This window comes from Gadus macrocephalus, chromosome 1 (genome assembly GCF_031168955.1).
Source record: "Gadus macrocephalus chromosome 1, ASM3116895v1".
Lineage (NCBI taxonomy): Eukaryota > Metazoa > Chordata > Actinopteri > Gadiformes > Gadidae > Gadus > Gadus macrocephalus.
In genome coordinates, this window is record NC_082382.1 from 11,042,892 (window position 1) to 11,055,610 (window position 12,719).

At 45.7% G+C, this 12,719-nt stretch overlaps 1 protein-coding gene across 2 annotated transcripts in view; it reads right to left on the bottom strand.

Annotated features, from left to right (window-relative positions):
• Positions 1-2,408: 2,408 nt before the first annotated feature.
• Positions 2,409-12,719, bottom strand: part of LOC132468791 (metabotropic glutamate receptor 4-like) — a 130,754-nt gene continuing 120,443 nt past the window's right edge. The window contains exons 8-12 of one of the 2 annotated variants that reach the window (XM_060066701.1): positions 11,664-11,800; positions 9,664-10,599; positions 5,139-5,385; positions 4,437-4,482; positions 2,409-2,661 (exon numbers count right to left, since the gene is read on the bottom strand). In XM_060066701.1, coding sequence (XP_059922684.1) covers positions 4,445-4,482; positions 5,139-5,385; positions 9,664-10,599; positions 11,664-11,800 — 1,358 coding nt within the window. In that variant the 3' untranslated portion in view covers positions 2,409-2,661; positions 4,437-4,444. The remainder of the gene's footprint in view (positions 2,662-4,436; positions 4,483-5,138; positions 5,386-9,663; positions 10,600-11,663; positions 11,801-12,719) is intronic. The other variant, XM_060066628.1, reaches the window with a different exon arrangement.

Below are 12,719 nucleotides of genomic sequence, written 5' to 3' on the forward strand. Positions count from 1 at the left end.
CTCAATTTCTGCAAGGCCTATAGGTATTGTTTTGCTGACCATATTGATTGTGCACAGAACACAAGTTAAGCCAGAGTACTTTGTGTTGTACTGGACTCATTATTCCTCGTGAACCCCTATGCCACACACAGCGTGTCCTGTCGGGCGTTGGGCATTGGGGATATTTCTTTATTAATACAATTAGTTATCCTTTGCTGCCCATTGTTCAGTTCAGCTCTGTGCAATTGTTATAAAAGGCAACGCTTGTGAAATGCTGGGAAAGAAACGATTACTGTGTGATGCTTGACTATTTTCTGTTATTATTTAATCTTTAATGACATACATTCCTTTATTCAAATCTAAGATATGGTAATAATATGCAGACACTGTTTCTTAGGAAAACACTTTTATTAGAAATATCTTGTATAAAAATGAACATGCTCTACACATCTTTATAATTTCTATAGATAATTCATTAATATCCAGGCACTGTCATCTTTTTTTATATATTTTTTAGCTTTACCTTTTTTGTTAAACAAGTCAGTACATAAATAAGACATGATCAATCCATTGTAATAACATACATTAACTTTAAATTTGGTCAGAACTTACATACTCTATTTTTTGCAACACAGAGTGTTGGGGTAAATTAACAAAGATGGTGGCAAAGAGCAGGAAATCTTCATATTCACAAACACAAACAATCTCACAAAATACTCCAAATCCAAACCATTAAATAAAATAAAAACATTTGCGGCAACACCTCTGACATTTGTTGAAGCGGAGAGATTTGTTACGTAAACCAAATTATTGGCTATATATTTATATATCCCCATTGCTGTTAATCCCCCCCTTGAGCTTTCCATAATTTTCATCAAAATATTCCCCTGACTTTGTTATGAGTCTTTCACATGCAACATACAGATTTTTGCATTGCTGAGGGTAACAAAGATGACTCGATAAGACAAACTCCATATGGTTGTTGTGCAAATCTTCCTTCCTCCATTGTGCTTACTTAACACAGAACGTCACAAGGAAGCTTCCAGGGAAATCTCTAAAACAAAGATAATCATGTATGGAAAGAGGCACAAAATGGAGACATGGGCCCTTATTTATCACGCAACCACACAAAGCTTCACGTTAGACCAAACTCAAGTGGCACACCCACTTGAACCGACAACGTCATGATTCAGGATGAATGAAAGCGTCTGTTGGCAGTAGGGGGCATTATTTTCTGCATGTTGGTAGAGATCGGGGGTGACGTACTACTTACTCTCTGGTTATTTGTCTCCTTGGTTATTTTGTCAGCGTTTTCAGATCACCAGCATATCCAACCGGTTAGTTTCTGGATATGGTAAGAGCTAGTCTAGGGGAGAGTACATTTTGTTTTGCCTTCAAAATATAATTATTTATATACATATATATATATATATATATATATATATATATATATATATATATATATATATATAAATTGATTTTCCCCCCCTAACTCCCAATTTATTTGTTGAAAATACCACATCCTCTTTAGACATACTTTAAATAATCGTCATATTTTACATTTGTGGCATATAAAAAGATTGCATGATAGATAAGGGCCAATAAACCTAGACAGTGTGCATGTATGGTAGAATCTCAAAGTGTCTTGGTGTGTGTGTCTGTGTGTGTGTGTGTGTGTGTGTGTGTGTGTGAGAGAGAGTGTGTGTCTGTCTGTGTGTCTGTGTGTGTGTCTGTGTGTGTGTCTGTGTATGTGTGTATGTGTTCAACACTAGTCTTATGGAGACGCCACCGTGAATGACCATGACACATGTTGCATTCCATAGACGTTGACAACACAGCACAGAAGACGTGAGGCTCCCACAGGCATGCTTGGGGACTATACACAGGGTTTATCTGGCTAGCGGCACGTCGGACGCCATCATCTTTAGTACCGTCACAGAACGATAACGAGGAAACGGGCCGGTCCTCGCATTTAGTTTCCAGAGTTTTCCGACGCGGTGCTTCTTTTTTCGTTGTTACTGATTACAGTAAAGCGAGTGGACACTGGAGTGCACCGCTGTTAGTGTGGCCTTACACTGGCATCTCCGACACAATGCCGCGCACAACTGTTTAGTCTGCGATGTCGCTTGCGTTTGAGCAAAAAGAAACGCTTGCATTAAGAGCAAAGAAGGAAATACGCACAGGTTCAAATGAGACTCGGACCTTTAAAAAAAGCAATCGTGGTCATATTCTCCACACTTTAAAAATAACAAATATACCGCAGGCCCTGAACGGTTCGCTCACCTGGCCTGCGTCAGAAAGTAATGTTACTGCGCTGCACTCGTATTACATCACAGAAAAGAGTGGAAACAAGGAAAAATACTTTGATGGAATTCTCTCAACAATTCAACCAATCTGCCACCTGACAACGAAATCCCAAACCCCCTTAATCGCTATTCAAAAACAAAAAGACATGACATCTTCTTCTTCCTCCTCTTCTTCTTCCTCTGCACAAGGAGTGACATTTCCCCGTCCCTTCTCTCCCTTGGAGCTCAGAGTTTCTCCGGTATTTTTAGCGTTCTCTCCAGTGTCAGGTGCTCGCTCCTAAGGCAGGCTTCTCGCTCGTGGCTCCCTTGTGCAGCTCTCTGGTCGGTTAGATGGCGTGATTACTGTAGCTTATGTATGTCTGCTTGGAGGCCAATGCTGGAGACGGGGACAGCCCAAGAAAGACGGAGACAAAGAGAGAAGAAGAAGGGGGACATTCAATGTCGCACTTACACAGTTCATCGCGACTTCGTCAACCGCTATGTAGTCTGGACTATGTGTTGATGTACAGTGTCATATCTCTATAGATGAACGTTTAAATGGTGTCTACTGTAGAGTCAAACCAGGATGTCTAGACACCTGATAGAACTCGGTGGCAGCCAGTATTATCTTTAAATTGTGAGCCAAATCCTATTGCTGATCAATTCTCTCGGATAAATGTTGAAAGAAAAATCTGACTAAATACAAGATTTAATACAACGTAATTTAAGCTCTGGCCTTGCACAGCAATGATGCTGATCAATCGGTTTGAAGATTATGATGTGTTGCATAGTAATCATAGACGACGTCTACATGGATGTGGTCCATCTGTACATATAATATGAGAGCAGTGTTTTTGTGTCAGGACTTCACTCTGTCGTCACACCTAGGACACATTGTAAGGCATCCGAGTGGTATTGTTTTGTAAAATGCACTAGAGTTCTTTCAGATGCAGGTCTCACATCACATGCAAAGAGCTGACATCATGTGGGCACCAGGCAGAGCATGCAGGATAACAGTGCCTTCCTGGTTCTATTCAAATCAACTCAGCGAGAAAAACACAAATGTTAGCAAAACATTTGTGTTAACATCATAGCTGTGTTTAATACAATGGTGTTTTATTTTATTGGTTAAATTCCATGTTAAAAAAAAGTGAATGACAATGGCAAAACTGAACAGGGAGTTTCCACGACACCAAATCTGTCTTTTGACTGCTTTTCACGACCACTTGTTGCAGGAAGACAACACAGTGCACAATAAGTTTGATGTGCACATGCCTGCCCGTGTGAGTGTGCATGCAGCCGTATCACTGCTCCAATATGAAATCATCCTGTGCATGCATGCTTGGAGGTAATCACCCGGCCAATCTGCCCACGGCAGATTTCATTGGTTAAGCCAAAGAGGGGGCGAAGGCAATCAGAAGGCAGTTGAAAGACAGAGGGAGGAGGTGGGGGGGGGGGCTTAAAGAAAAGAGATGTGTGAGGTTGTTAAAAGTCATTACGTTTCTCTCGGTGTGGGTGCCAGGTTAGGAACGTGCGCACGGGTTACACGATTTCCTCTGCACTTCACCCAGAGCTGCCCGCCGTGTGGCAGCCTTGATAAATGGACCTTATTTGAATATTTATGCGCTGCCAGGCCAAAATAAAAAATAGATGGTCGAGGAAGAATTGGATCTGGCAGACCCATCTGTCTTTCCCTGCTCCCTCTTATTGTTGTTGTACGTGCCATTACCGCGAATCCCCCCTTTTGTCAGCGGGGGGAACAAATCGTAGGGGACATGCAACCATCAGTTGTCTGCTGCAGTCAGGCAAAGTGCGGTGATCGTCCGCACGTTAACAGCGGCTGCCATGCTGATTGGTTGTTTGAGGCCTCGCACAACAACATACCCCCCCCCCCTCTCCCTCTTCCCAAGTTAATTTCCCATTGGTCAAAATGTATTTGTGAAGGGAGCGGGGAGAGAGAGGAGGGGTGGGGAAGGAGAGGGAGGGTGGTTTAGGATGTCAAATATTGAGGGGGTGTCGTGTCTTAGCCGGAGGCTACAAAAATGGTGCTCTGTGCATCTCTTGGGCAGGCGTGGAGGAGTGTCCCCCCCCACAGTGAAACATAGCATAAATGAAGAGCAATGTGGTTTTAGAGGCAAGGAAGAGAGGCAAGCTGGTGGTCCACCAGTTTACCTGGTTCTTTACAGTCCCTCACAGGGCTCCCCTCCCTCAACACAGTCTGACACACAAGCACAGAGAGCAGCCGTTAGTGGTCACACAGAGGGGATCTGCTGGTCCCCAGCAGCAGGGAGTCATCATGAGTGCATGCACGTCCTGCCACTCTCTCTCCTCGCTCCTACGCTGTTTAACACAATGTAACGTCGGGCCGAGGCGGAACGCCTGCATGTGGCGCGCCCGCTCCGGGTTTTAGCGTCCCCGCCAGGGCTTGCAGCGGCCTGGGAGATATGCCCGTTACCATGGTGATCGTATTTCGCAAACACCGCCAGTGTGACTGAAAAGTGTATAAAGCTGCGTGATTATGAAACCCGGTACTATCCCCGGCAGATTAGCTACTCTGTCTGCTATTGGCTGGTCCTGCCCTGCCTTTCTCCCACATCCATTCAGTAGGGTGGAGATAAGGACCTTAAGGCACGGCATTACTTCAGTCGGGGGTCAAAAGTATATCGAAACGCATCATCTGCTCATTTTCAACCATTTACTAAAAGATTAAATAGATAACTTCCTTGCGTATGATATATTCATCCTTTTTTCCGGTCGCTACTCGAAGCAGATAAACGTTCTGAAATCATTCGTCATCGTCGGGACATGTTCACACGCCTGTTCACACTTCACTGAAACCATCAGATTCTCCTCCGCCGCCTCCCCGATACTCACCCTGTGTCTCGAGGCTCTCGCACAGCTCAGACTTGGCCTCCCCGTTGGGCCGCAGGCCGCCCTTGGGGTTGAACTTGTTGGACATGGTGGCGGCGGTCACCACCGCCTTCAGGCTGCGCTTGTGCTTGGGAATGTTCTGCTCAGGGTGGAGGAGGACCACGTAGACCTTAGGCATGTACAGCATGCCCAGAGAGACGGAGGCGCTCAGGCTGACGGAGATGGTCAGGGTGGTGGTCTGGATGTACAGCTGGGAGGTGGGGGGGAGAGACAAACAGGCACAGTTCAGAGCGCCGTTTCCCAACATGTTTCATTTTTTTTTACATTGTATTGGTTTTATTAGCAGTTGTCAAAATGATTAAATCTAAAGTTGCCGTGAAAAAGAATTTAATCTGAGTACTGACTGAAGTGTTAAGATAAGCACAATTTCATGTTTTTCACTAAACTGAAAGTGTTGTTTATTGTTCATGTGTACACCAAAAAACATGCACGTACAAGATACATTTTCATTGAATTCTCTGTCTGTTTGGGCTGGTGAAAGTGGTACTTGGCTGATAAGAGATCTTGGAATAGTGATAGTTTGAGAACCACTGGCTTAATAATAAACAGATCAGGTAAAGTCAAACACATTCACGTGCACACACATAAAACAAAACAAATACGGGTGTGCTGAACAACAACGTGAAATGGAGTCAGGAGTTACATAAAGTCCTGCCTTTCCCTTTAGGAAGGAGTAACCAGTTCCTCTTGGTTTAAACAAAGGGGGTGTAAAATCAATCGTAAAAAACATGTGACAGCCGTCTCACTAATAGACCTGCCTTAGGTTGGGACTGACAGTATATTTGCAGAAATCATAATGAGTTGTGTGGCATGGGAATAACCCCACAGGACTCACTAGCCACGAGCAACTATAAATAATGTTTTGCAGCATAACATATGTTATTTGGATCTGCTCATGCTATCATTAATCTTGCAGTTTTCTGGGGAAAGGGGACAGATTTCTACACAACCTAATACCAAATTAATCCTGGCTAGCTTGGCTACCCGTGTTTAACCCAGCGTGACTACTATCTAACCCTTCGCATGTGTAATCCGTCAAAAGCAAATCAATAAAAGGGCCAATCGATGCACATATAATGCAATATAGTTTCATGGAGAGAAATTTGTGGACAGACGTGAGACATAAAGGCCCGGGGTTGCGGGAGGCAGCCGTCCGTCCGCCTGCCGCTTTGCATTCATGCGAGCATCCGCACACCTGTGAGGCAGAATGCAGCCGAGGCAGCTCCCGGCACCCTGACAGCTGAGGGAGCAGAGGTGTGCGAGATAACTAAGAGTTATGGAGCACTCCCCGATCCATTCCACTAGCGCAGGCAGCAGCACATAGCAGCAGCAGCAGCTCTCTGCTTTTTTAAATATATATATATACTATGGTGGAGGTAGGGAGCCATCTCCAGAGAAGATTACACCAAAGTCCTCGGGTGAGTTAGGAACAATATTGCCACCCTTCCCTCGCCTTCCATCTGCAGTGCAGTGTGATGCAGGAGGTTCCTGGACCGCGTGCCTCAAGCGTTGGCCTTGGTCGAGGAACACGCTTTACGGTTGCCGCTCTTGCTTCAGTAACAGACCGAGAACCGGACCGTGGATATACTACCCCACATCCCCGCAGGCATTTGGTTATGACGCTTCTTTGGAGCAGGGTATGCTACACTTTGTCAAAGGCATCAAAGGTATCGGGCATCAAAACCTGATGTTTGATGCCTGGTGCATCAGACCGGCCTTTGAGCGAGACATGGGTTTGCCGGAAGGCCCTGAAGCGATAGGGCGGTGGCATCACTGCTGCATGACTGCACCAAACCCATGCCGTTCTCAGTTTTTTCAGATGGAATTGGTGTGGGTGGTTCAGACGCAAACAAAACAAAGACGCAAACAAAACAAAGATTGAGCCCCTTCTCGTTAGTAGGCGGGGGACTTTCAGAATTCCAAAAAAAACGAAATGACTTCTGTCAACGCTAAGTGGCTCTGCGATTGTGTTAGGCAAAGTGACTCTCTTTGGCTGGCGTGAGTAAGAGGGGTTTGGGAGTGTTTATGGTAAGATGAGACATGCCCCCCCAGCACGACGTTCTGTTAACCTAAGAGAGAGTTACGGGCTGGACAGCATATTTTATTGGTAGGATGTATAAGTTATAGGATGGGGTTTCATTGATACAATTATTGAAATCAATAAAGATCCGTACAGGACTACAGATATGTCCAGGTAATTGAAGCTACAAGCTAGTTCAATTGTTATGTATTTTAACTTTTATTAACTCATCATCATAAAGCTTCCATGAATATCTCAAATGATCGCCAAAATCAGCTGCATAGTCACGTCCTTATTTTGACAATATGCTATAGGCCGACAAGTATTTGCATTGTTGTCAAAAATATGTAGTTATGTCGTCGTGTTTATCAGTGACAGTAATGCATCATTCATCGGAACCTGATGGAACATCTAGAAACACAGTTCAAAACAATGTCAAGGTATTACGACTATCACCAGAAGGGATTTATGCTTCCTCGTTAACTTGCCATTACAGTGGGCCTTAGATGTTTGCTTACCCGCTGCAGAGATTTATCACACATTGTAGATTTAGTAGACGGGTGACCCTCAACAAGCAAAAACCCTGCTAAAATAACCTTCATCACCCTGTGGCATGTATTCAGCTCTTACTAATCAGATGGTTGACGTTCATATTCCTCCACCTCCTTCTTCTATCTGAATGTAACCTCCCACATCTCAACACTGTTCTTGTTGCGTTGCAGTGGGCTGAGTCGAGGGCACGGGATAACCATTAAACAGATTCCCAGATATATCTGCAGCATTCCGGAACAGTTAACGTTCCCATCGTCAAATGGAAATGTTTGTCTGATGTATGGTTTTCATTGTTAAAGGGGCTGTAGGTGAGATTTAAGAGCTATCATGTGGGGGTAATTTGTTAGAAATGGCCCAGCTATCTGTCAGCTATTAGTGAGTGAACCGCTCTCTGAGAATATTCGCTGGCCTGGCCTGCCTCCGTATCAGGCAGTTTCGATTAAAGACTTAAGTTAGACTGCTAATTTCTGACGAATAAAGGCATCTGATTGGTCTGGATAATATTGCCTTTCGATCCAAGGGGCGGAAAATGAATCTCTTCCTAACGGCTGAGAAACGTAGGCTGGGAGGGAGCAGAGAGGCAGGGGACTTTTTGGGTTGTTTAGTTTTAAAACCTTGCTATTCTCTTATTCTCTCTATTCACAACTCTCATGTCTTACCAAGACGTGAAGGTGAAAAGTGGCATGGTTCTTTACAAGCAATCAACATGCCCTGGGATCAGTCAGGTTGTTAAAGCCCTCCATAACGGGTAAAAGAGGGCTTCCATGCATGGCGGTAGATGGAGAGGAGGTCAAGTCAGCCCAGAAGGAGCTGGAGAGAGACCAGAGGGCCGCAGACACCGCAGACACCCCCCCACCACCACCATCGCCTTTCTTCACACCTCCGCTGACCTCCCAGTATATTCTTCATCATTTTCAACCTTTTATATTCTACCACTCTCCTGTATTTCCTGTCCGGGATCAAATAAAGTACTATCTTAGCTCATTGAATTGCCTCTAGATGATACAAAGTAAAGTGAAATATGAGACATGGAATATGGAGACTCTATGGTCAAAACATGGTCTCAAAGTGAAGCTCCGCGGTGGAGGAAACCCGCTTTGCAGCCTTTCAGGGCCGCCATGTGGTGTTGGAAACATGCTAACGGCTGCTTTTCAGAGGGTTATCATACAACTCTATATTTGTTAGCTCACTAACAGCACACCCTAGCTCTTATAGAAGCCTTATATGGAAAGCTGTGCAAAAATATGGCCTGACAAAAGTATAAGTAGCAGACCTTTGAGGCATTTGGGTTTTAATACCGCAATGTTTTTGGGTTCTTCAACGCAATAATGACTCAATTGCTATTCAATTAGTAGAATACACACTTTTGGGAGATATTTAAGTATGGTGTGTGCTTAACCTTCCATAGGCTGTATTGCTTAATTCTGCAATTTCCTCCTAATTGTCTTCCTCCACAAGCAAGCATCATTTCTATCCATCTGCAGGGATTTAGGGGGATTTACTTTTTTTGGTGTTCCCCAACATAAAGCACACACACACGCTCTCACACACACACACATATACACACAATCCAACAAGTTCACACACAATTTAAGAAACTTTGGGGCACACGACTTAGGCACACGCGACTGCTCTTAATCATTGCAATTCCCTCAGTTATTAATCTTATGATTTATGGTGTCACCATACAAAAACGCAAAGAAATTATGATTTTTCAAACAAACCAGGAAAACTGTTTCAAGCGAACAAAAATGAACTTCTAGGAGTGTAACACCTCCCTTTGCTTAGAGTCATTGCACTGCCAAAGCTCCCATATATATACAATTGGAGAAACACGTTTTCTATGTTCAAATAACAACGTGCCATCATCACGTCATGATTCGACCCATCGTTTACCTTTTCTGCTGACTGAGAAGTCCCGAAGAAGATGGGGATGAAGGCCAGCCACACGATGCAGGTGGTGTACATGGTGAAGCCGATGGGCTTGGCCTCGTTGAACGTCTCCGGCACGCCTCGGGTCTTGATGGCGTAGACGGTGCAGGTGACCATGAGCAGCATGCTGTACCCCAGCAGACAGATGAGCGACAGGTCCGAGATGTCGCACTTCAACACCCCCCGGGCCATCAGCGGGTTGGAGGTGCGCTGGTCCTCGTAGTCGATGACGGCCTGCGAGGGGTCCACGCCGAACCAGATGCACACCCCCAGGAGCTGCACCGAGATCAGGGTGAAGGTGATGACCAGCTGGGAGGCGGGCGAGATGAAGCGCGGGGCGCTCACCGACATCTTGCCCTGCTCGAAGATGCGGTAGATGCGGTTGGTCTTGGTGAGCAGCGCCGCGTAGCTGATGCTCATGCCCAGGCCCAAGAATATCCTTCGCAGCGAGCATATGCCCACGTCGGGTGTGGAGATCATCAGGAAGGTGGTGGCGTAGCACAGGAAGATGCCCGTCAGCAGCACGTAGCTGAGCTCCCGCCCGGAGGCCTTCACGATGGGCGTGTCGTTGTAGCGGATGAAGGTGAGCACCACGAACATGGTGGCCATGATGCCCAGCACGGCGATGAGCACGGGGAACACAGCCCAGGGGGAGCTCCACTCCAGCTTGACGATGGGGATGGGGTCGCAGCCCGTGTGGTTGGGGTTGGGCCTCAGGTCGAAGCGGCACATCTTGCAGCTGTACGTGTCGGCCTGGTACTGGTAGCCGTCGCAGTTCTCGCAGTGCCAGCAGCACGGGATGCCCTTCACCGTCTTCTTGCGCTGCCCCGCCTGGCAGGGCTGGCTGCAGATGGAGGAGGGGACGTCCTGGGAGGCGCCGGGCCACTGCATCTGGTTGGTCTGAGGGGAGGATGTCGGAGTTGGTCACGCTCGCACCATTTCAGACAGCCCGACAGGACACCTCGCCTGTTATATTCTGTCATTGCTGACGTTTTTTGCAAAAGCGTACCCTACTTTTGAAAATATGCATAATCCTTGCTCATTATCTGGCTTCATGATAGCGATATCGAGCAGACGATATCTGCAAACCATTAACGAGAACCGAAACAATAAATACATATCTCCATGGACACACCATTAAATTTCTGTTTGTTTCTGTCTCCTTGGGTATTTTAAACTGTGAAGGCGGGCGATGAGAAGGCAGTCACAGTGGTGTTCACCACTTGACACAAGCCTGATCCTTTTAAACAAAGACATAATTGTTTTATAAAGCCTTGTGTCTACAGTGCTTTATCTTGCCAGAAACATCACCCTTTTTTAATTGGCTAATCAAAAGGCGCGTCGCCCCTTAATTGAAGGCAGGAAATTGAACGAGTTTGTGGCGTACTGATATCTCAGGATGGGATAATGCTTGTTCAACAGGCCTGTGCTTGTTGTGACAGTGTTGTGTTATGCCAGGCTTGCCATGCTTGCGAGGCTTAATAAACTGAAATAGCATTTGGGAAATGAAATCATGCACAATAACATATGGGTGTTCATGTGATTGTTTTGAAATGATATGTCCATATGGTGCCATTTATGCTTCTCCTCAGAGCCTGTGGTGATGGCAAAACGGTTGCAATTTGCATTTCTTCTTATACATTTACCAAGGTGTTTACAAACTGTAGCCGAGCTATATTGAACACTCCAGATCCTCTAACAACATAGGACATGTGTTTTTAATTGCTATTGCACGTTTGACATTGAAATCACTGTCGGCCTATGTTACATTGAAACATGTAATGCACTAATGCAATGGTTTTCTTAAGTACTGTTGAAACAGCAGCAAGAGCTCATACTGGACACAGTGGAGCCTCTGATCTCAATGGAGGATTTCCGATTGTCAGACATTCATGTGTAATATTCTATCTGTTACATTATTCAGAAGGAAAACCATGGTATTTAACATTGAAGGACAACCATACGTCTAAGTGGAGGTGATCGGTCCAGTGGCCGATGATCTTGTACTCCATGGTGCTGTTGGTAATCTGGTACTGGTAGATCTCATAGCGACCTGGAGCATCTCCGTTCACGTTGAACACTACCGGTGTGCCAGCAATACCTGAGGACAGAAGGAAATGTACACAAAGGCTAAAGGTATTTCGCTAAACATCGATAAATGGCATGCCCCAAAGTAACCCAACCTGCCCCTTGGCAACCTGCATCACATCAAACCCGCCTTTATTTATAAAGCATTATTATTTGTGCAAAGCAGCAACACAAAGTGCACATCAAGGGAAACGACCCAAACCACCAATGTCCATTTGGGTAAAATGGACATTGGTGGTTAAATTTTTTTTAATTATTTATAATTTGCTTAAACTATTGCCGTGTTATTTGCGATGAACTTCATGAGACAACGTCGATGTTCCACTTTACCTGTTTACTTATCCTACGGTACAAACAGCCTCAGCGTTCAACGACAACGCAGCAAAACAAACGCTGATGTATGCACCACCCGCATCAGAAATCAAATGAGACTGCGAGGGGTGCTTCAGGCCAATGCGGTTACGCTCCTAATGATGGCAGCGAAATGGATGCTGACAGGCCGCTGCTCTGCTCTGCCTCTGCGGAGGGCCTGAGCCGCTGTCGGCTCGAGTTCGCACATCGTTTCCCACTCCTTCAGTGAGCCCATTGGCCTGTCGTGCCCGTCTTGACGCTAACCCGCAACGTCCCCTCTCTCTCTCTCTCTCTCTCTCTCTCTCTCTCTCTCTCTCTCTCTCTCTCTCTCTCTCTCTCTCTCTCTCTCTCTCTCTCTCTCTCTCTCTCTCTCTCTCTTTCTCTTTCTCTCTCTCTCCGCGCGCTAACGAACGACAGTGCTCATTCCGATTACCGCCGTCAGATCCGCACGCCCTTTCACGTTGTTTTTGGGGGGTTTTCTGACACGCATCTCGTGCCTGCATAGCTTGTTAAAACGCCTGTGTGTGCATGTGTGTGTTTGTGCGTGTGTGGAGTCTTTAGGGGCTCATTTTGAACAACGG